The sequence below is a fragment of the Rana temporaria genome, chromosome 5, assembly GCF_905171775.1.
Source record: "Rana temporaria chromosome 5, aRanTem1.1, whole genome shotgun sequence".
In the NCBI taxonomy this organism is placed as follows: Eukaryota; Metazoa; Chordata; class Amphibia; order Anura; family Ranidae; genus Rana; species Rana temporaria.
In genome coordinates this window covers 307,635,417-307,660,382 of record NC_053493.1, presented here as the reverse complement: position 1 = coordinate 307,660,382, position 24,966 = coordinate 307,635,417, and the positions used below count along the sequence as shown (strand labels likewise).

At 38.9% G+C, this 24,966-nt stretch overlaps 1 protein-coding gene across 2 annotated transcripts in view; it reads left to right on the top strand.

Moving 5' to 3' along the window:
- Nucleotides 1-24,966, top strand: part of CDH2 (cadherin 2) — a 414,273-nt gene that overhangs the window by 43,440 nt on the left and 345,867 nt on the right. For both annotated transcript variants that reach the window (XM_040354103.1, XM_040354102.1), the window contains exon 2: nucleotides 11,207-11,318. In XM_040354103.1, the coding sequence (XP_040210037.1) occupies nucleotides 11,207-11,318 (112 nt within the window). The remainder of the gene's footprint in view (nucleotides 1-11,206; nucleotides 11,319-24,966) is intronic.

The following is a 24,966-nucleotide window of genomic DNA, read 5'->3' as shown; positions in this document are numbered from 1 at the left end:
TCTTTGACTGAAGGGGTAAACGTCAAATCTATCTTCCCTTTATTTGTGTTTATTAAATTTGCTATGCTGTTTCGCAGCCTTCAAATACAGACAGTCTTATAGCACTTGTTTACCTTCATTTCCTTTCAGTTGGTAAGACTCTCAGCCAGGAAATGGGAAATTCTTGCAGAAATCTGTTTCATCTTTTCATTTTTTTTATTGTCTGTCCACCGAGTCTTAACGAGGGATTGTTTGAGGACAGAGCGCTGTCTTTTGTTTTCAGAAAACTTGAAGCAGAGCCAGTGTGGAGCGGGATTTTTATTAATGCCCAAGAGCAATTGTTTTTGTGGCCTTTGTCTGAATTCACAATGACTGTGTTTAGTCGGTTGCAAATAGTTTTTATAAAGAGGCAAAAAATGGCTATACAATATAAATGTTTTGCCGTAAAAGTATATGATGCAAAGGTGGCTTGTATGGTTTTGCACTGAAAAACGTCCGTTCTTTAAGATAATTTAAGATAAAGTCAACAGCTTCAAATGGAAATAAACAGCTCAAACAAGAGTAGCACCTTCCTTCCCTCTTCTTATAGAGATGGGGTGATAGGTCAACCTCATTGCATCCTCCAAATAGCCGGAAAATCTCCTCCTGTGATAATGAGGCCTTTTGATGCTTGTTATTGACCCTTAGGGATCTCTGGATGGCATGAACCTCAATGTAGCCTTGCATTGGGTCACCAAATTAGGGAGCATAACTAGATGTTTATGGTATTTTTATTTTTGATAGTCACCACTGTTTCTCTATTGATGATGGGGACCATCTTCTGTGTATCCTTTTATAAAAGAGGTGGAAGGGACAGACAGTGCCACTTCTCTGGTATAGTATGTCAATGTAAGCGTTTTTAAAAGCAATCTAAAAAAATTCTACCCACAAAGGTAGATGCATTGGGAGTAATTAAGGGTGAATCTGTGCGACACTGTCAGTGCACTATCCCAAGCCGCACAGGGGATCAAATATGTTATAAGTGTTACTCGCGCAAAGTGTCCAAAATCAACCAAAAAACAAACAAACAAAACAAGTGTGGGTGTGAATAGAAGAGAAAAAAAAAGTTACCCAAGGCTAGGATGCTGCAGCCTTAATAGTAAAGTTTACCCTTGGGTTGAAGTCTTGTAATATGTGCTGCGCCTCCTCGTGAATATACACTGTGTAAAATGAGAATTTTTTATATATTTTTTTTTACGTTCAATGAGTTGCAGAAAATGAGACATTTCAAATTCGCACAGGGGATTAGTCCATAACTTAGCATCCGGAGCGCTGAGCCGCCACCTAATGTCCCAGTGCCGCAAAGGTCCACTACATCAATGACAATACGATCCAGGTCGCAACAGGACGTGATTCAAGGATATCTTCCTCTTCTTCAGCTGAGCTATGGACTGATACCTTTTGCAGCTTGGGATATTAAGCTGACAGAGGCGCACAGTTTTACCCTTAAAGGGGGTTTAAACCCTCAAGGTTTTTCACCTTAATGCATTCTATGCCTTACCTGAACCCGATCGTTCCAGCGATGGGGACGAGCACAGCAGTTCCAGCCGCTGTCTCAGGTCCTGATCGATAGATTGATAGCAGCGAGAGCCATTGGCTCCTACTGTTGTCAATCAAATCCAGTGGCTGGGGCGCAGGGCCGAGTCCTGCTGTCTGTGTCAATGGACACAGCAGCAGGACTCGGGAGCGTGCCTGCACAAGTGCCCCCATGGAATGAAGCTCTCCGTGGGGGCACTCGAGAAGAGGAGGAGCCAGGAGAGCACACACATTGATCAAATGGCCCTGTTTCTTTTGCTGTCTTTAAAAAAAAAAAAGCTTTGGTGAAAATCGAGCGTTGTGCACTGAGTGCTCTGCTTTGGCACTCAAGTTTTTATGTTGTTCTCTATGTGTATCCTTTTACTTTTTGCTGATACTAATTCAAACTATTTTTCATATTATTGTATTCTTCTCTGCCTTTCTTTGGCACGATGCAAATATCACCAACTATTTTTTCTTTTTCTTTGTTTTGTGAAAAGGGCCAAAACACTTTGTAGAGACCAATATGGCACATGGGCCTGAAATTAAGTTGAGCTTTGCGTTATGTTTTAATAAAAAAGTGTGTTTATTAATACTATTAAGAATCATATAGACAGATGGAAGATATCTAACTACAGTTACCATAGTCTTGTTTTAGGCCTCGTACACACAATAAGATTATCGGACAAATGATCGTTCGTTTTTCTTTTGCATGCCAATCTCCATATTAAAAATGAAGAGGTTACTAAAGTTACAAAAATTCTTGTACGACAGTACGTGCCCCATGGGATATTTTTGCGCGTCTTGTCTTGAAAGCTGTGTACTGACGATCAGATTATCATACGATCGCTTCGAAAGTGGTATTTTTTGTACTGTTTTGTGGTTGTGTATACAGGCTTTTAGGTTGGATTCTTCATGGAGCAGTATGGGACAAAATTATACTTATACCAACATGCTGTACTTTGGTCACCGGTACACCAACAGCTCACTGCATTGTATTAGCTTTGATGGCACTGACAATAGAAGAAATATTATTAACTTGTATGTAGAGTAGATACATTTACTTGTTAACTTTTACTGTTTCATTTTAAGCTTGGGATGTGGCTTTTCCAGTCTTTTTATTATTATACATGTAAATTGCTTTTACATTAATCCAATATTATCCCTGCTATAGCCTGCTTCTCCTTCAATTTAGAAATATTGCTGTCTTTTGTCTTTTTGTTAGCATTTGCTCAGTCTAGTGGGGCCTCAAATTCCTCCCAGGTGGAATTTAATCGCCATGATCCCAATCCTTTGATGCGTTCCCAGTAGGGAAGCCAACCACTAGAGCTTCTCAAATCCACTTTGGCAGTGAGGAGGCAAGCTTGCATCAAGCTCAGCTTGTTCCCTCTAACTAATTCTTTGGCTTTTTGTGCTTTAACCTGTTAGATGGGAGCACAGACACAATTGTGTTTTTTAGGCATTCTCAGTAAAGAAGCCTGTTTTTTTTTCTTTGTTCCTCAGCCTAGACTGTCTAGTAATGTACAGTAACACCAACACATTTTTTTCCTTTAATGGTGCAAAAAGATTGCAAGATGATTTATATTATTTCTGTGTTTCCTCACTGTACAGTCGGTCAGATTCACAGCTAATACTCAGACAGTAAGAAAGTGCCTTGAAACCTTATTATAGAACTTTGGACTTAGAACAAAGATGGTAAAGTGATTTGTGTTGTGCTTTAAAGAATACTATGCTCGAGGCACCTGATAGTGCTGTATTATATTGCATAGTGCAGTGGAACATAATACACAGTCTTTTAGAATCTTTCGTAGAGAACCTTGCTGTGATAATGGCCTCTAGTGACCTTAAGGCATCAATTTAAAGAATAGGCCTCCTATTTGTTAGAATGGCTTGAAGCTCTAATGCATAGTGGAAAATAATTTATATAGGGTTTTTATGTAGTATGCTGACAAGTGAATACATTATTGCATAATGTTTTTGTTTACTGGGGAAGACCATATTAACCACTTGCTTACTGGGCACATATACCCCCTTCCTGCCCAGGCGAAATTTCAGTTTTCAGCACTGTCACGCTTTGAATGACAATTTCGCGGTCGTGCAACGTTGTTTTCCAAACAAAATTTACGTCCTTTTTTCCCACAAATAGAGCTTTCTTTTGGTGGTATTTGATCACCTCTGCGTTTTTTTTGTTGCGATATAAACAAAAATAGAGCGACAATTGTGAAAAAAAAACGATTTTTTTTACTTTTTGCTATAATAAATATCCAATAAAAAAAATATATATATATTGTTTTCTCAGTTTAGGCCAAAACGTATTATTCTACATATTTTTGGTAAAAAAAAAAATCGCAATTAACGTATAGTGATTGGTTTGCGCAAAAGTTATAGCGCCTACAAAATAGGGGATAGAATAATGAATTAATTTTTTTGTAATATTTTTTTTTTACTAGTAATGGCGGCGATCTGCGATTTTTGTCACGACTGTGATATTACGGCGGACACATCGGACATTTTTGGCTAATTTTTGGGACCATTCACATTTATACAGCGAACAGTGCTATACATATGCACTGTTTACTGTATAAATGTGACTGTCAGGGAATGGGTTAACACTAGGGGGCGAGGAAGGGGTTAATGTGTGCCCTGCATAGTGTTTCTAACTGTGAGGGGAGGGGAGTGACTGGGGGAGGTGACGATGGTTATCCCTATATACAAGGGACAAACCATCGGTCTCCTCTCCCTGACAGGACATGGATCTCTGTGTTTACACACAGAGATCCATATCCCTGTCTCTGTGACTGCCGTTCGCGGATGCCTGGTGGACATCGCGGCCGCCAGGCACGCGCATCGGCACCTGAGTGATGCGGCGGGTGTGCCCCCCCAGTGGCTGGAGGCCGGAGGCCTTATATAGATGGCCTCCAGGCAATTAAGATCCACATTACGACCGTAAAAAGTCGTCGGGCCGGCGGGAAGTGGTTAAGTAATTACGTAAAAGCAGGTTTTCTTTAGCTCATTTTGTACACAAAAAAACTATTTAGCAAAGTGTTTTTTGCAGCCTTTGCATTGTGGCTACAATGTATAAACTTAGCACTGTATTTTGACATTTTGTATTTCTCTTTATACTACTGCACATGTTTTAACTTCAGCCTACATCATTTTAAAATGGGAAGACTTTTATTGCTATAAATGTCACCACCATTTGGAAACTGCACCTAAAGCAGTACCAGTTCTTCAATGTGATGACTGCATTAGTTTCCTTTTTAAAGTATTACTTAAAGCAGAGCTTCACCCAAAAAGTGAAGCTCCGCTTTTTTGCTTCCCCCCGCTGCTTTTGGGGGGGAGTGGGTACCTGGTTTTGACAAGTACCTGCACCCACTTCTGGGTGACTTTGCCACAACAAAATTATCTAGAAGTTCAGCCCCCCCTCCTTCTTTCCCGCCACTTTCCCAGAAAACAGCACGCTTCGCGTATGCGCAGTAGGGAGCCCGCAAGGTTTCACTGTGAGTTTCCCTTACATTGGAAAATCGGCTGGGGTGAAGACACTGCTGGATTCCAGGACAGTTTTTCTGAAGGAGCCCGGAACTCCTCTTTAAGTTAAAATGTATTTTGTAATAAAAATAACAAATATGTTCTACTCGCCTGCTCTGGTATTGCACACAGTAATCCCAAATCTCCTCTTATCAGGTCCTCACACAGCAATCCCAAAATCACAATACGCATATATTGATTGGTTTGCGCAAAAGTTATAGCGTCTACAAAATAGGGGATAGATTTATGGCATTTTTATTATTATAATTTTTTATTAGTAATGGCGATTAACGATTTTTAACATGGACCTTTGACATTGTGGCGGACAGATCGGACACTTTTGACATTTTTCTGGGACCATTGACATTATACAGCGATCAGAGCTAAAAATAGCCACTAATTACTGTATAAATGTCACTGGCAGGGAAGGGGTTAACACTAGGGGGCGATCCAGGAGTTAAATATGTTCCCTCAGTGTATCTGTGGGGCGATGGGACTGACTGGGGGAGGAGACCGATTGTTGTTCCTAAGCATTAAGAACAACAGTTCTGTCTCCTCACCCCTGACAGAACAGGGATTTGTGTGTTTACACACACAAATCCCTGTTCTAGCTCTGTCCGGAGAGTGTGCCCGGTGGACATCGCAGCAGCCGGGCACGTGCATCGGCTCCTAAGTGACACAGCGGGCGCGCACGTGCCCCCTAGATCCCTTAAAGCGGTCGGCAATAGGTCAATCGATTTTTATTGAAATATGAAAGAGAATAGAAAAGAGAGTAAAAAATTCACCATAAAGTTTTATATAAAGAGATATTATGATACTAGAGGCATTACCATAAACAAATCATGAAGGAATCATGTAGGCCAAACATAATACTAGTAACCCATATTAGAAAACACGCCGATCCCCGCTTTCTGAGCGCCGCCGCCGACATATACCGAGTGCAGTACACTCGGGTACACTCGGCTGGGTTCGGCCACGCTCGGCTCCGCGAGCCGAGCGTGGCCGAGCCCAGCCGAGTGTACCCGAGTGTACTGCACTCGGTATATGTCGGTTTTCTGAGCGCCGCCGCCGACATATACCGAGTGCAGTACACTTGGCTGGGCTCGGCTCCACGAGTGGAGCCGAGCGTGGCCGAACCCAGCCGAGTGTACCCGAGTGTACTGCACTCGGTATATGTCGGCGGCGGCGTTCAAAAACAGCGCGGGAGAAGTGGAGAGGAGACCACGAATGCCGCAGACGGACGCCGGACCGGACAAGGCCGCCGATGGACGCCGGGCAACTGTAAATAACTATAGGGCGATAAATACGGTAATTAAAAAACTGGTGCCACCAAAAAATCTAAGTTTAAACAAAGTTTACAAATATAGGCCATCTTGAGCGACCACCCTATGCCATGAAACATTGGAACATTAAGTAAAAAAACGAATAAACAAATGAGATATAAGCCCCATGTAAAATGAACCCCTACAAATCGTATGTACTTACATGGGTAGATTCTAGAAATCTGGGGAGTCACTAGCTCACCGCTCCCCACTCAAACTCAATCACATAGGACTTGTGGTTGCATGGTGTCCCATGTTCATCAAAATCAACAAGAAGAGAGTGACTATAAGTTTATATTAGACAGGTATTGTAGTGTATGTAGAAGAAACTATTGTTTGTTACATTATTTCATTAGGACATTAAAACCTAGAAGATTTCCCACAATTTTTTAGTCCACATCCAGGCATTTGTATTGAGAGGAACTGACATTCTTGGGTGATATGTCATTGTCATAACACTGCTGTCCATCTGAGCTTCCTGTCTGGTTCACTGGAAAGCCTCAACTGTATTACCTGCATTCCTCCCATGACAAAGACCAGGCACAACCATTTGCTGGGGAGGCAAAAGCAATGCTGAAATTTCTCTATTGCGTTTTCCTTAATTAACTTGGAATTCTTTAAATATTCATCATTTTGCTCTTCCAGATGATTTTGCTTTTCAGTAGTCAAGGCCATACTGATTTTTTTCGTACATAAAATAATTTCTAAAGTAAATTGCCAGCTTTTTGTCATATGGGTGTCATATCGCAAATTACATTTTTATTGACAATGCGTTTCTGTGTTTCTATGGATTTTAAGCTCTTTGCGTGACACATACAACCCTCTTTGTTCTTTAATGTTTATCCAATGACAAAATAACTATTAAATGCTTTTCCTTTACTTTGCTGTTTTCACAACCCTTATTCCAAGGCCAATCTTCTTTCAGTAATTTTCTTGTGTATTGTGCTTTGGAAAGGTATGAGTGACAACAGCAGAGATTTCTGAATTTTAGCAACACAAAGGCACCTAAGTTACATTATTTTTTTCCATGGTTCGAAAGAACATGGAAAGAGATGCCCTGAGATTGATTAAACGTTATTGAAGCTTAAAGTGTATCTAAACCCTGAATACAGTGTATTGCAACTTGGCGGTCCTTGGATGTCATTGCTGTTTTGGTTTTCTTTTTACAAGCTTTTTTTCCTTTATTTTTAATTGATGATTTTAATTGCTGCACTTCCAGTCTTATGCCGCGTACACACGGTCGTTTTTTGTGATGAAAGAAAATGACATTTTTAAAAACGTCATTTAAAATGACCATGTGTGTGGGGAAAACGTTGTTTTATGTCTTCTGAGAAACGACAAAAAAAAAATTCGAGCATGCTTCAATTTTTTATGTCGTTTTTCAAAATGTCGTTGTTTGTGTCATAAAAAATTACCGTGTGTAGGCTAAAACGATGTTTAAAATTACGTTTTTAAACCGTGCATGCTCAGAAGCAAGTTATGACGCAAGCTTGAATGGAACAGAGTGCCGCCGTACGTGCTGAACGTAACCACGTTTTGCTAGACCATTTTGAAAAAACGATGGTGTATAGGCAACGTAGTTTTTTAAAATGAAGTTTGAAAAAGTTCGTTTTTTTTCATGAGAAAAAATTACGATTTTTTTCATCACAAAAAACGACCGTGTGTACGCGGCATAAGGATGATAACACTCCCTTCTGTATCAGAACAAAAGAAACAAGACAGGACCTCAGATCTCCAACTTTCTCTTATTTTTCATAATTTGGAGGACAGTGATTCTGTAATCCACTAGCTGACTAAGAACAATGTAACTGATAATAGTCAGTGTAGGCAGAAAGCACAGGGAGTTATAAGCACAAGATCAACAGATATTTTATATTATTTGTTCCTGTTTTAACACAAGGTACATAAAGATTTGAGGGGAAGGCCACCAAAGCAGGCATTTGTTGACAATCATTTGTTTGGGCCGGCAGCTGTTGGGAGAGACTAGCAATTGGACAGGGGCAGCACATTGGCTAAGGCTGGCACCAGACGAGTTCTGTCATTTGAAAAACGAAAATGGTGCTTGTAGTGATTGTGCCATAATTTTTTTTCGGTTTTCTAAAAAAAGATCCAGCATTTGGGAGTTTGTATGTTCTGACTGTGCCTGGGTTTTCTCTGGGTACTCTAGTTTCCTCCCTAACTCCAAAGACATGGTAGGTTAATTGGCTTCTGTCTAAATTTGCCCTAATATGTGTATGTATGGATGTTAGTTAGCCACCTTTTAGATTGTAAGCTCCTTGAGGGCAGGGACTGATGTGAATGTACAATTTATATATGTAAAACTCTGCGTGAATTCACGGCGCTGTATAAACTGCCTGTAATAAATAAGTAGGTAAATATTTTGTCTATAGGTGCTGATGACTTCATATATCTTAAGCCAGCTATAGATGATGCCGGGGGGGCAATAATCACATGCAAATATCTGACATGCTGGCTGTACCCAAGATGAAAGATGGTACAATCAGCTTGCCCATACATGGTTTGAATCTCGGCCAGTTCCTGCTGAATCAGCCAAGATTCAGGCCGTCTATGGCCGGGTTTAGACATGTTGTTTTTAAAATGACTCTGTCACTTCCCCAGAGTCCAAACTGAATGTCTCTGCTGAAGCTGTTGACAAAGACTGCATCAGTTGACACTTTTAGGAGTGTCAAATGCTGCACCCTCTGCTGTTTTCATTGTTTCCTGCAGGCAACTCCTACTTTATTTTAGGGCTCCGGTAAGAGGATCCAGTATGTGGTGTATGTGGCAGGGTACACAGGCATTTGACATTTCTGAAAGTGTAGAACGCTGAAGACTGTGCCAAAGCCTTTAGTGCTTGAAGACAGAGAGGTCCAGAGTCACCGCTCACTGGAGAGTTAATGGAGCAATTCTCTTGGGAAAAATGTGTTGCTTTAAAGAATAACTTCAGGCAGATACTGAAAAACGCTAATAAATACAGTTATGTATTTATTAAAAATTAGCAAACATATTTTAATTACAGCTTGTAAAAAGTATCTGAATTTGAATTGGTATCAGCCTTTTTTCACAATCTTCCATGTGGCAGAAACTCAGGCTGTGGGGAGGGAGGAAAGCAATAGGAGCCATGTAGCAAAAATGGAAATTGAAGTGCTACACCACTGGTAAGTGGTCCAAATACAATTTTATTCCAATAAACATCATGGAGGGACAGTCCAAAGAGTAGCTTAAGTGTTCAGGGCTTCATCAGGGCTTGATTGAACTCAATGTGAATAAACTAAAAGTGAGACAGAACTTTAATGTTATTCCTTCCAGTGTTATTACAAGCACAGGCCTTGTCTGCAGCTGGTTTGGCAGCCAATTATTGGAATAAAGTTGTTTGTTTTTGGACCTCTTAGCAGTTACAGTATTGGACACCTCAGTTTTAATTTTTCTTACATTACACTGCAAGCCAGGGAGACTGTGGAGATCCTTTTGGGGTGTAGAAGCTACCTGCCCATGAACCATATTGTTTACATCAACATATACTCAATACTTTAAGATCACAATACTAATAAGATAGCCTTTTGGTTCACCATTTTTTCCACTTTCTTCGGCAATAGGGGCTAAACTGATGTGCTAGATAAGCATGTGCTAACAGGGAGCATTCTGACAGGAGACGAGAGAAGAGGGATAAGCTCATTGCTGTGCCTCTGCTCCTTTAGGCCTAGTACACACCACTAGTTTTTTTTCATTAAGCCCAGTGGGTTGAAGAAAAAAAAATGACAGCTCAGAACGGAGTCGCTGTACTAGCCAATGTTAGTACAGCAATCTCCCCTGCTGTGCTATCGTGTTCTGACAAGGGGATGTCCCCCCCCCCCCCCTGCCAGAACACTTTAATCAGTGCTCTTAGACATTGGCTGAGAGTGCTGATCAGGAGTCGGTCGGCAGACCTTTTTTGGTTTCCGGGTTTTGTCGGACCGGCTGCCATACACACATGCTGAATGTCGACTGCTTTCTATTGAACCAGGCGATCCTGGACGACGTTCGGCCCCTGTGTACTAGGCTTTATAGTCCAGCCCCATACTTCAGGCAGGGAAGTGACCAAGCTTTGTTTTCCTAACTGTAGCATGGAGAAATCTGATTACCAGCCTGGCTATGCTGTCTAGGAGGGCTGTGTAAATGTCAGCACTGAATAGAGAGAAATGAACATCCTTTAACAAGTAAAAGTTTCCATATATGTACTTCTATTGTAACTTTAGCTGTTTGTCCAGTGTTTAGCATTAGCCATTAGTGCAGATACTTTTGCTTTTCATAATAATACTAAGTGAGCGCGCATAACCCGATGCAATACGTTTTCTTGTCTATCCTGACCAGAGGTCAGTATTTTAATAACTAGCAAGTTTGCTTGTGTTCTGTTGTTTGGTACATTTTTGAGAAGGCAGAGTGCATGTTCAGAATCCTTGGTTGCGATTTGACATTTTGAGAAGCCTTGTCGGGAAGTAAGTTAGATATGGTGAAATGGCTCTTGCTAACTATATCTCCTGTGGAAGAATGCTTTTGTTCTCCCTTATGATTCCACTTAAGGCTCAACGACTGCTAAGTTCAATTGTTAAAAGAAGCGAGATTGTTTAGCGTTTAGATCTTACCAGACAACTGGGATTTGTTTCTTCCATTCCAGTTATCAAAAAGTTTAACCATTTGCCCTCATATTTCTAATTGTAAACCTTTTAGTACCAGAGAAAATACTTTTTTTTACAGGGTTGTAGAGATAAAAGTTTTATGGCGACTAAAATGTCTGCTGGAAATGTTGCTTTTGTGTATAACAGACATTTTCTGTTACATTTCAGGGACCAGCTGAAGCACTAGGGGGATCCAGATTATGCAAGACAGGATTTCTTGAGGATGTTTATCACGCTAGCTCCCCCAGAAGTGTACGTGAAGGGCAGCCTCTACTAAATGGTAAGATTAACTTTATAACCATGTCAATTCTATGTATAGGCTCATTGATTTATCTGTGTATTTACAAATACATTCACTTTATATATGTTTTCTATTCTTTGATGAAACTCTTCAGCTCTTTTACAATGCATTTTATTTATAATTAGTAACAGTGGATTTATCCTGCAGTTTTCTCTGGGCAGTGTTATAACTATGGATAACAATTCTGTACACTTCTTTTGAATATGATTTCCCTCCAGATCAATAATAATTATTGTGGTGATATTCTGGACCTGATTTTAATTTAGTTATGTTTCCTGAAATGTTCCCAAAGGAATCTGTCATCAGGTCATCTGAAGCGATAAAACAGTGGTGAGGACACATGAGGTTTTGGGGTCCTTGTGTATAGTCCCTTAGCTTCTACCAAGTTTTGTACACTTTGTGTTTGTAGGTATACTGTGAAACCAAAATATGTATGGTCAATAGGATAGTTCTAAGATGTAGATATTGTGGTAGTGATGAAATAATATAATTAATGTCTTGTAAATGAGTGAAAAGATTATATAATTGTGTACTACATTTTTATATTTGATGGAAAAAGATAAACACAATGAATTACAGATTTGCTTTTTTAAGGCCTTTCTTGTGCCCATGAACAAAAGTGCAAGTATATGCAACTATATCCCAGAAAGAATGAATGTCAAACAATGTGCTACAATGTCTTTTAGGTAAATGTACATTTGTCCCAATATACTATGCATAGAAAATTGTGAGGTATTGAGACCTTAGGCACCATACTGGTACCACCATAGACATGACAACTACATTCAATTTAAAATGATCATATTTTATTACAAATTGTATAAAATCATTGTTGCGCTAATAGAACATCAATTCTAAAAAATCAAGGAAAAGGAGAGGTATAACTCCTTCAATACTAGAAATTTTATTCAGCAATGGAGCATAGTACTCCACTAGGACGTGGGGTTTGTGGTGAAAGTCATCCAATATTTCTCAACATGTTTCATGGGGTTACCGCTTCCTCAGGAGTATTAGAAGGAGTTACTCCTGCTTTATTGCAGAGTAAAACTTCCAGTACTGAAGAAGTTACAGTATACTGTAGTTGTCATGTCTAAGGCGGTACTATTAAACTCCTTGTGGAATTTCAAAAGGGATGGACAGCGACACTCCAAAGGAACTTCAAAAGTTGTCTTTATTGGTAAAAATTGACATGCATCACAGAATACAGCCAAAAAAGGGACAGCCGACGCGTTTCACACTAGTTCAGTGCTTAGTCATGGCTTATTATATTAAAGTCCTTAATGCCTCTATACCTCACCAGAAAGAATTAAGTATAAATCAGGATGTATGCATGACTCCTCTGTGCTCCCAGTTAAGTTTAACCATTATAGACCCATTCTTAAACCTATTGGCTTACGAAATAAAATGCAAACTGACTTGATTTCACAAATTACCCTCTCACATAGCTATTCTGTAAGGTATAAAAAATGTTCCCAGATTGCCAAAATCTTAAATTGGAAGCCACGTAAAGGCCTGTGTCAATGGCATCACTTTGAGATGCTTCTACAATCATTCAGAATTTATTTATAGGTTTAATTAACCTATTTCAAACAGATTTTGCATTCTTAAAAACTTCTATGAGAAGGCAAAATTGGCTTGAAGCAAACAAAGATTTAGCAACACAGGCTCTAAGACCCCGTACATACTATTAGATTTTCTGCAGATTTTTGTCTTGAGACTTTTACCAAAACCATGTAGTGCAAGGGCCTGCCTGATTGCATACAAATTGAAACTCTTAAGGTTTGACCTCATATTATATAGTTTTGGTAAATCTAAAGACAAACAGCTTTAGAAACTCTAATAGTGTGGTTGGGGCTTTAAACTTTAAGGCCTCATGCACACTGGATGTTAAAATAACATTATAAAAATGCCAGTAGCTATGCAGTACATTTTTCAACTGTTTTCAGCTTTTTTCAATGTTTTTGCAATATTGTTTTTTAGCGTTTATTCACGTTTTTCCTGCGTTAATGTTTTTTAGCGTTTATTTTTTTTTGAAGACTTTTTTTGTTTCTTCTTCAATGGTTAAAAAATGCTGGTGAGTGAAGTTTTTGAGCGTTTATCAGCGTTTGTCGACGTTTATCAGCGTTAGAGCGTTTTTACAGCTGAAAAACATCTCTCAGAACCCACTAGTTTTTTTTTACTGCTCAAAAACGCCACTGCCCAAAACTGCTGATAAAAGCCTATGTGTGCATGGACACATAGGATAACATGATGGAGAGTTTGGTGACTGTAGAAAAAAATGTCTACTGCCAAAAACAGCTGCTGTAAAAACTTCAAAAAAACTCCAGTGTGCATGAGGTCTAAAGCTAAAGTCAGGTAAGACAATGTAATACTGAATTTGTATCCCTCAGATTGGTTTTCCCATCTGCGTACATGTTTTGTGTGATATTTTAAGACCATGTTTGTGCAGAATACTGTACAATGCTATACATATGCCAGAGTACTGTTTTTGATCATTACTGGATAACTGCAGCCATGTTAATATATAAGAACAGCACACCTCCTTGTCCCATTGCAGCCAATTATCTTCTTGCTTTTAGATGATGGCAGGTTTTGGGAACGAATCCCTTCATATTGGAAGCAGGTCAATGTAAAATAAATAAAAAAGCGTTGAAAAGATTTTCAGTTTACCTTATTAGCTTAACATTATGATGTACATATTTGCAAGTCTTCAATAGCCGCACACTTCAGATTTCCTTCAGTAATTTTGTCTTTTCATTTCACTCAGGAAAACAACATTTGGTCGGATGTGAAAATATACAGCCTTATTTTCATAATGAGGTTTTTACACACTCTAATGAACAAAGCACAGTAAAATAAAATAAGCAAGGAATATGCAAGAAGTGCATATGCATTCTAATTTTAAGAAGGTTTAACTGTTTAATAATGTGCTTAGCCATTCCAACCACTGAAAATTCTCTTAGTTCATTTCCTGTCCAGGTTCTATGCCTTTATTTTATATCATGGAACAGAAATCACAGTAACCTATAATACCCAATCACTTCCATGTGGTCAGATTAAAGCGGAACCATATAAATCTTGGATCCAGCAATGCAACGTCCCGAAGCTTCCCACCTCCCTTGACCTCTTCAGGCGGCCAGCCTCTGGGTCTCTATCGCTGGCCGCTTTTATCGGCTGGGTGGAGGTGATGTCACTACCGTGCATGCACAGGAGTGCAGTCTGATTCAGCTATGCTGAAATTCTACAGTGAGCTGCACGTGCACTCTGTACAGGGGTGGACAGGCAGGTAAGTAAGACCCCATACACACTATTAGATTTCCTGAAGATTTTTGTCTTCAGATTTACCAAAAATGTAGGGCAAGGGCCTGCCTGATTGCAAACAAATTGAAACTCTTAAGGTTTGACCTCATAGTATATGGTTTTGGTAAATCTGAAGACAAAAATCTGCAGAAAATCTAATAGTGTGTATGTTGTCTAACTTTAATGTAGAAGAAATCATGTGCATTAAAAATCCTGCCTGTCCACCTTTTTTCATATGTCTTCTTTTTTTTTAGCTAAAGTTTCATGTTAATGAAAAGTTATTGGTATTGGTTGCTGAAAGCTGAACATTATGCATTGCCTCATTACTTTAACTTTAACAATATATTAGTTAATTTACTATATTTAGCGAAAACAAGCAAGCTTGCAAATTCAACCTGTTATGTGTATTTTCTTTCCCTTTGATGGGTGTCGTCATAGACCCAGGCCACTGTGACATGGCATTGTTTATATTCAGCCTGGCTGCAGTCTACACTGAAACATATAGAGAACAACACAACTGAGAATAAGGGAAGCCATAGATTATGTAATATTCTTTCTTTCCACGGGTGTAAGGAAATAAAATAAAATTGCTCAATCCTCCCCGTCAAAAATTATATGATTTGTAATTAATAATGTACTTTGTACTTATGTCTTTAAGATAACTGTACTTTTCTTACAGTTATCCATTGGAAGTTATCTGCTGTCTGGCAGGAAAAGGAAGGGGCAGCAGTTATTTACTTCTGATGACAACTTAGTCTAGGTTTGACGTTGGACATTGCTCTATTTAAAGTGTTTCTTTTTAAGACAGCACACCCAAACATTGCACTACTTTAGAATGCCGATTAATGCCATGTTTGATTAGTTCATTTGTAACTAGATGGAGTTTTCTGTGCTGTGAAGTTTTACTTATGCTTTGCATTATGCAAACACATCTTACACTTATTTTGTGTGTGAGATTGTTGCTGCTTAGTTAATTTAGATGTAGTCAAGCTGATAAAAAGGTTCAGTTTCCAGTGCTTTGAAGTAGATTATAAGGACCAATCTCTCTTCCTTGCGTTTCCTATCTTGCATATAAATCTTGCTAGATGGATTGAGAAGGTGCCAGAGGAATGGATTCTTGAAACAAAAAGCTATAGACTTGATTTACCTTGACTGTGTATAGCTATAGCTCACAGTAATGATATTTTCACATAGCATTTTGCATTTTTCAACTGTAATTGAAACTTAAATGCAGGAGGAAATGATGAACGGAGATGTTTTCTGAATTAAGGTACTCTGTTCCTCTACTGCTTTAATCGCTTAATGCATAAATTTATAAAAGGTGATGTGTTTAGGAAAAGAACTGAATGCAAAATAAGGCCTGATCTGTCAGGTTTTTAGGGAATTAAAGATAGCTAATTCCAGCCTAATGCAATAGTCTGTCCTAATTTAGATTGCACTTTGTCCACATTAGTAGACAGAGCACATTTCTTTTTTTGTCAATTACCAATTCTTTTTAATTAGTCAACAGTATGCAAGTGCACTTCTTTGTAATAAGGACTATTAATGGTTTAGCAAGATATTTGATTCACAATTACATGTTTAAGGCCTGCTTTGCTGAAACTATAATTAGTCTTAAAGCAACCCTTTACTTGCAATAAATGAAGATAGCTAATAGTAATCGTTGTATAGTATCTGCAGCGTTACCATACTCCCCTTGAATGCATTGTTTCGGCCCTGAAAAAAAAACAGGGTATGGGAGGGAGGAGGAGGAGGCATGTCGGTGCATCCTCAGTGACCTATCACCAAGCCCCAGCACTATGACATTGGCATGGAGGGAAGAAGTATAAACTGCAGAATCTAACATCTAGGGAAGAGCCTGTAAGCTGATTTTCAAGATTCAATTAAAGTTGCCCTGTCAGTTATTTTAAGCATTTAAAAGGAAAATCTAGATTAATATCAAGCACATTGGTGTGTCTGCTGTTTTTTATTAGCCAAAAATCCTAGTGACATGACTTTTATATTAGGCATCGCCTACCTGCTTGCACCCTGTCCTGTAAGAGTGTCCTTAAAGGGGTTTTATAATGGTTTTGCACATATTTATTTATTATAAACTGCACTGACAATTCAGTTTTAAGTCCGGTAATTGAATAAATATTGTGTATTTTTCTTTTCAGCCAACAGGTGAATCTTTAGGTTCACATGTATTGATTCAGGTTATCCTCCCCTACAACTCCATGGGAGATTAGGGACAGACATTATTCCTGAAAGGAGGCTATTACAATTGTAATGTATATAAAATATCAATCTGAAAAAAATATACATTTAAAATAAATATAATTGACTAAAAACCAAAATGGTTATCATTTAGTAATCATTGAAGGGCTATTTTTGAACAGTTAAGGATGTCTCATATAGAATTGATTAGTAAATAACTGTAGCAGTGGATACCTTGAGGAAATATAGCTTTAAAATACTTAGGATGTCTGAATGGTTTACTTGTAAATCAATACATCCTGATGTCTTCATGTGCTACTACTAGTGGTATTTGTGCTCTCAGTAAAGGGGTTTGGCAAGGTTCAGGATTTATTGCGGTAACTCCCTGTTGCTGGGGATTCCAGTGGGCTATTTTTTTTGGAAAGAACAGTGATTAAGGCAGCAGGAGTGTAATGCCCGTACACACGATCGGAATTTCCTTCGGGATAAACTAAGACAGATTTTTCTGATGGAATTCCGTTCAATCTGTCTTGCATACACACTGTCACACCAAATTCCGACCGGAATTTCCGATTTTTTTTTCATTGGGAAATAAAGAGAACATGTTTATATTTTTGGGACACCTAATGGCTACAGTGCCACCAGATCTTACCTCCAAACCAGGGCTAGGTGGGCACCCTGACTTGTTTACCACTAGAATTTAGAAAATGTACGTCGTTAGAGTCCAGGTACACTTGCTTAAAATATGCTGCTGTGTTTTGTGTTAGGACATTTAGAGGGATATTTTAAGATCAGCAGTTTGAGGCAGAAGAAAAGCCCTTCTGGTTTGCGTTTTTAATTGGAGTTTTCTGGTGGAAAAACGCTAAACACTTCTAAATGCACCCAAACAAGCATATTTTTCTACCAAGGGAACTGCCGTTTTTTTTTTTAGAGCCCAGTGTTCATAGAGCCTAAAAGTGGCACTCCTGTCTCGCTGCTCTAGAGCTGTCCTGCATGAGCAAAAAGCAGATAGACAAGATAATAGAAAGCAAATGCTTATGGGTACATACACACAAATGCTTAAAAGAGCCCCAGAGTTTTCTATCAGAAGGACTTTTGATACTTGGCCACAGAGCAGTCAACAGTACAGGAACTGTTTACAGCGTTGGGTAATTCCTTTATTGGTGGTGTTTATATTTCTTTTTATTATAGTGCCACTTCTAAGCATCATAATAAAATTCATATTTTTATAAACATATTTTCATTATTTGTTCTGCATGGTCAGTATTGCAGTCTTGCAATCTAGAAGAAAAATGGCATATTCATTTGAACCCATTCTTTCCTCATAGAAAATACTTTGCCAAAGTGCAAAACCAGTGTCAACTCTCCTGAGAAAAGCCTTTAATATAAAAGAAAGCCTAGTAGTGCAAACACTCAGTTAATTTGCAGCAGCTACAAGTCAGTTCTAATTCCAGCTTGCTTCCCTGAATTGTCAGTAATCTTCATTGTTGCTTGGAAGCAGGGTTGAGCAGAAGATAACCAACTAATTAAATCATTTTAAAATAGAATTGCCACCAGCAACTGAATTTAAATAAAGAAAGAGCAGTTCAAGTTTCGTTCAGGCAAAACATACTTTATAGAGGCATTATACAGTATTTCTTTGCAAAGTGACATTCGCTTTCGAAAAAAGTCTCTGAAAACAGTTTTCATAGAAATTGCAGTGAATTATAAAGTGTACCTGTACTGGCACAAACCACCAATCTGTTACTCATGCATAATAACAGGTTTCTCATGCTAATGCAGCTTTCTTCTAGCATACCCTGAGATACCCAAAACCCAAGGTGCTAAATTTGATTATTATTTGTCAGTCAAAGAGGTTGTTATTTGACCCCATCCCACTATTTCAACTCTCTCTATCGGCTGGTGAATTTTTTTTCAACATGTGCACTTGTACTGCATCCTTTTTTGCCCCTCCCTTGCCCCTCTCCTTCAGTAATGTGGTCATGTTAACTTAGACCCCTTGAATTCAATGGGCAGCGCTGCTGTACCCCCGGCAATACGCCATTGTAGCGGGGGTTAATAACACCCCGCTAGTGGCCGAAATGCGCCACAAATCCGACGGTAGTATAACAGCATTTTACTGCTGATGCTATAGGCGGCACCAGTGTGAAAGGGGTCTAAGTGAGCAAGAGAACCTGAGATAGCAGTCTCTACCAGTGTGCAAAGGTATATTTGCTTTGTAAGACTAAATTACCTCTAATGTTGGTTGTCCCACATGTGTGGATGCTGCTACGGTATGTAAAACTGTTAGTTTTTTTTTACGTTTTAGGATTGATGCCTCGATGTGAACAATTTTAAAGGGTGCCTTGACTAAAAAAAGATTGAGAAACACTGGGCTAGTGAGGCTGCCCATCAAATTGTTGTTAATGGGGGAGAGGAAAAAAGGAGACGTCCTGGATTGGCGCACACTGATAGGCAAATTTTATAAAAAAAAAAAAAAATGGCAAAGAGTAAAATCCAAAAGATGGCAAAAATAATGCAGAAATTATGCAAAACACAGTCAACAAAAAGTGGACATGCAGGGGCAAATGGCTAACACGTTTCACATCAAGGTTAGATGCTTACTCATAGCTGAGACAATGGGGGAGAGGAGAGAGCAAACACCATCTTCCTAGATGAGTTTGAGATTTCCATGTTCAAAAGAGAAGTGTAGGATTTCAAAATTACAAACATTCATACTCACTTAGGTGGATGTAGCATTGGTGTCCAAGAACTGAGTGATCAAAGACTGCTGATTGGTACTGACCAATCTTAATCTTCAGTGAGCAGAGAGCCGGTGACTGTCCATCACCGGTTCTCTGCTCTGCCCCTCTAGGGTTCACTGGAGCCTCAGCGTTTGGAGGGGGCTGGAGCAGCTGTTGGCTAAAACTGGGTCACAGAAGTGTAACCCACAGGAGATGCCCCATTGATCCTACTTCTCCTTTTAAGTCTCCCAGGGTACTTATGAAAAGCATGCAGGCATTGAGAGCCTACTGATTGCATGCAATTACCGATTATGAAATTATTTTATCAATACAGTTTTGCTTTAATGTATTGCAAAAGATAACTCTCACTATATAGGACAGGAAGTAAAGGATCATCTCTCTAATGAGACACACACAAACAAATTACAGCAGTTTTAAATTTTTTTATAGACTTTAAGGATCTAGATATTTTGTCTAAAATCAAATTATTTATATCATAACTGTACTACTGATTGATTTGTGTTAAGCAAACAGAGAAAATTCTTGGCTTGAAAATCAATTACTTTGGGTATTTTGTTTATGATCACCACCACAGGTTCACCTTTTTTGTTTTGCAGGGCAGTGCTGAGAAAGTAACCAACTTTATAAATCATATTTATCATCTCTTTTGTTATGCTATAACAGGCTTTTCAAGTGACCATTTTACCCACAAGGAAATAATTACATTTTGCTTATCGTCCTAGTGGGACTGTAGATGCTTCTTTGGAATTGCTTTCAGAGCATATATGCCGAATTTCAAAGTAGCTTTGTCTGTGATTTACTTGTGGTAAAATATGAAAATTTCCTACTGATTTTTAAAGATGTAGACATTGGGGGTCAAGCTTTAAAATAAATAATATGTTTTCAGTAGAATAACAAAGAAGATACAGATCAACTGTTCATACTTACCTCTCCAGTGAGTTAACCCAACTTGTTCCATTGCTAAAGAGTTATGGCCCCTATGAGAATCCTTACATCAGAAACTTTGGAGGCCTTCATCTTGCCTCCTGTACATAGCAGCTGGTGGGAGAAACCACAGTGAACAGCAGGGGGGGGGGGGGGCGAACAGTCATCCGATACACCTTAAAAATGATGGCTGCTGAGGTGTTTCAGCAAAGTGACAATCCAAGTCAGCACTCTGCAGGGTGGTAAGAGCAGTCTACATTTGCAGGTGCCCTCAGAAATATTTTCTAGGCGGAATAATTGATTTAAGGATAAGTGCACTCTGTATTTGGCAGTCCCTGGGGGTGCATAGAGCACCTTTGTGTCTTACGCAAAGTGCTTTCTGTTACTGTAGTTTAGATCTAATGTGGTACATGCCTGATTGGCTCTAAGATTTTTTTAAAGAGTCATAGTTCTGAAACTAGTTGGAAAATATGCAACAAAAAAAAAGTTACAAAGCAAGTGATTAGCTGCAGTACATGCTAATGTACTATCCATCACTGAACTTTTTTCACATGCAGAACATTTAATTATCCCATCATTATAGAAGACTATCGTTGCCAAAAAACAATTTTCTGCTTATTCATCTGAATACAAATGGCACAAGACAGTCGCAGTTTCTTGGCATTTCCTTTGCCGTCATGAAAAAAATGAAGGGCAAAGTATTCCCTTGAACTTCCTGCTGCACGAGATGTATGGTTTCTGTGTGTGCAGATTCTTGTGAGAGCAAGTTCTGTTTCCCACTGCTGCTGGGCTAATTGGTTAGTAGCCTTTCCTTACAGAAAGTTTTATTCAATCATAATTTGCATTCCCTCCACTGTAGGGACAGAACAGTAACAAATTTATTATTTGTATTATGGGCAAATTTCATGTTCTGTTGCTACCTAAAAGGCTTAGCTTAAATTTCCAATCAGGAAAGAAGAAATCTCTTTTAAAGATGCTATATACATATTTACTCTCTTCTCTTGTTCTTTTAGTGCCCGCAAGCTTTATATATGTGTTTATGTATATGTATATATATATAAATATATATATACAGTCAGGTCCAAAATCGACACAATTCTAATCTTTTTAGCTCTATACACCACCACAATGGATTTGAAATGAAACAAACAAAATGTGCTTTAACTGCAGACTTTCAGCTTTAATTTGATGGTATTCACATCCAAATCAGGTGAACGGTGTATGAATTACAACAGTTTGTATATGTGCCTCCCACTTTTTAAGGGCTTGGCCATTGCATAACATTCCACTTCTTTCCCTTAAAAAACTCTTTGGTTGCTTTCGCAGTATGCTTCGGGTCATTGTCTATCTGCACTGTGAAGCGCCGTCCAATGAGTTCTGGATCATTTGGCTGAATATGAGCAGATAATATTGCCCGAAACACTTTAGAATTCATCCTACTGCTTTTGTCAGCAGTCATATCATCAATAAATACAAGAGAGCCAGTTCCATTGGCATCCATACATGCCCACGCCATGACACTACCACCACCATGCTTCACTGATGAGGTGATATGCTTTAGATAATGAGCAGTTCCTTTCCTTCTCCATACTCTTCTCTTCCCATCACTCTGGTACAAGTTGATCTGGTACAAGTTGATTCTAAAAAGATTAGAATTGTGTTGATGTCCCAATATTTTTGTACCTGACTGTATATATATAAATGCGCTGTACTGTGTAAACATTTTAGACCGGTGTGAAGAAATGACAGAGGGGAAATCTAAATCAAATCAATATTTGGCGTGACTACCCTTTTGACTTCAAACCAACATCCATTCTTACACCTGCACACTTTATACAATTGCACAAAGTCAGGGATTTTGTAGGATTAGAGTCAGGTGTATGATTAAACAAATATACCAAGCATGTGCTAATCATCAATTTCATATGTAGGTTGAAACACTGTCATTAACTGAAACAGAAATAGGTGTGTGGAGGTATTAAACTGGGTGAGGAACAGCCAAAACTCTGCTATTAAGGTGAAGTTTTGGTAGACAGTTTCATGTCACAGGTCATACAACATGGCAAGACTGAGCACAGCAACAAGACACACGGTAGTTCTACTGCATCAGCAAGGTCTTTCCCAGGCAAAAATTTCAAAGCAGGATGGGGCTTCAAGATGTACTGTTCAAGCTCATTTAAAGAAGCACAAAGAAACAGGCAATGCTGAGTACTATAGTTGCAGTGGTTGGACAAGGAAATTTAATGGAGCAGAGGAAAGACACATCATGTTTACTTCCCTTTGACATCGGAAGATGTCCAGCAGTGGCATCAGCACAGAACTGGTGGAAACCAATGGGACTTAGGTACACCCATCTACTGTCCAGAGAAGTCTGGCCCAAAGTGGTCTTCATGGAAGAATTGTGGCCAAAAAGCCATACCTCTGATGTGGAAACAAGGCTAAGGAACTCAACTATGCACAAAAACATAGGAACTGTGGTGCAGAAAAATGGCTTTGCACTGATGAGTCAAATTGTAAAATATTTGGCTGTAACAGAAGGCCGTATGTTCTCTAAAGGGCTGGAGAGTGGTACAGTGTCTGCAGGTGACAGTGAATCATGGTGGAGATTCCTTACAAGTTTTAGTCTGCATTTCTGCAAATGGAGTTGGAGAATTGGTCAAGATCAATGGTGTCCTCAATGCTGAGAAATACAGGCAGATACCTATCCATCATGCCATACCATCAGGGACGCGTAACATTGGCCTCAAATGTATTCTACAGCAGGACAACAACCCCAAACATACAGCCAATGTCATTAAGAACTATCTTCAGTGTAAAGATGAACAAGGAGTCCTGGAAGTGATGGTTTGACCCCCACAGAGCCCTAATCTCAAGATCAACAAGTCTGTCTGGGATTACATGAAAAGACAGAAGGATTTAAGCCAGCCTACATCCACAGAAGATCTGTGGTTAGTTCTTCAAGATGTTTGGAACAACCTACATGCAGAGTTCCTTAAAAAACTGTGTGCAATCGTACCTGGAAGATTTTATGTTGTTTTTAAAGCAAAGGGTGGTCACATCAAATATTGATTTGATTTGAATTTCCCTTCTTTTACTTTCAGTTTTTTTTTTATTAATAACAATAAACTTTTAACACTTCTGTTTCTGAAAGAATTCTAAATTAAATACATTTATTTACACCTGCCTAAAACTTTTACACAGAGCTATATATAATTTATATATTTGTTTGTATATAATATATTCAGTGTAGATATGTGTGACGGGAGTCACTTTTGGGCGCAGGGTGACCAAGAAAATAATGAACACTGAGAATATAATTGGAATACTTCAAATGGGACAGTAATATTCATTAACAATATCTCTCAAGAAATATGAAGATTTTATCCCCTGTACACTGTGAGGTCTATGACCAGGAAGTATAACTCCTAATATGGGCATTCCGGGCAGTTCAATGTAAGAGGCCGACCGTCTATTGCTTAACGATTAGGACAAAGGGGGGAGGCACATGAATTTACCCCTCATTGCCTCATACAAAGTCCCAATTTCATTTTCCCCTCTTCTCTTATTGCTTAACGATGTCGCTTTTGTCTGGATAAGTAAATTGTGTTAATCTTGTCTGAGGGAGCTTTCCATTCGCCTATTATTAAGTGTGCTAATGAACTCACCTGTTGTCTGCTAAGGGATGTATTGACACTCAGAATAATGTGTATTGGGGGCTCGTTATGTAACCATTGTGTGATGTTGTGGGTGGATCCGGGTCATTGTTCATGTGGTGACTGCAGTATTCTCAAGTGTATATAAAGAGCCTGTATTCCTTTCAATAATCTGATTCCTGATTGACCCTTAATACAGAGCCTCGTCTTGTACTGGCTGATTGGAGTGTTCGGTAGCTGCCTTTGTGTAAGGGAATAGAATGTCCTAAACGACTTTAACACCTTTCATACTCGGGGTGTCATTACAATATGTATGTAGCAACTGAAATCTGAAGCATTTGATCATGACATTTTTCAGCATATAGGACGATTAGCGATGTTCCAGCATGCCTCTTAAAGGGGAAAGCTTTATAAAAACTTGGTGGGTATATGCAGTTATGGTCAGCATACACGTGTACGTGTCCCTTTTTTCTGTTACAGGTTATAAAATTTGCTTTTGGACTCATCTTGTCATCAAAAGCAAGACAAAGCAGATACAATTCAAAGTATATTTCTCTGATTAGAAGTAAAAAAATAAAAACAAGTGGAAGGAAAAAAAAAAAATCTTTACAAAACATCCTCCTATGCATGTCCACCGTTAGTTCCACCCATCTCACAAAGGGGTTAATCTGATTTCTTATGAAAACCATTGAAAGGACAGAAGATTGTCTCATGGGGCGCAGTTAGTCATTTCCTGTATCTGTGTCCCATGGCTGTAATATTTCATGACTATTAAAACAGATGCAATTTTGCAAAGCACGTTAAAAGTAC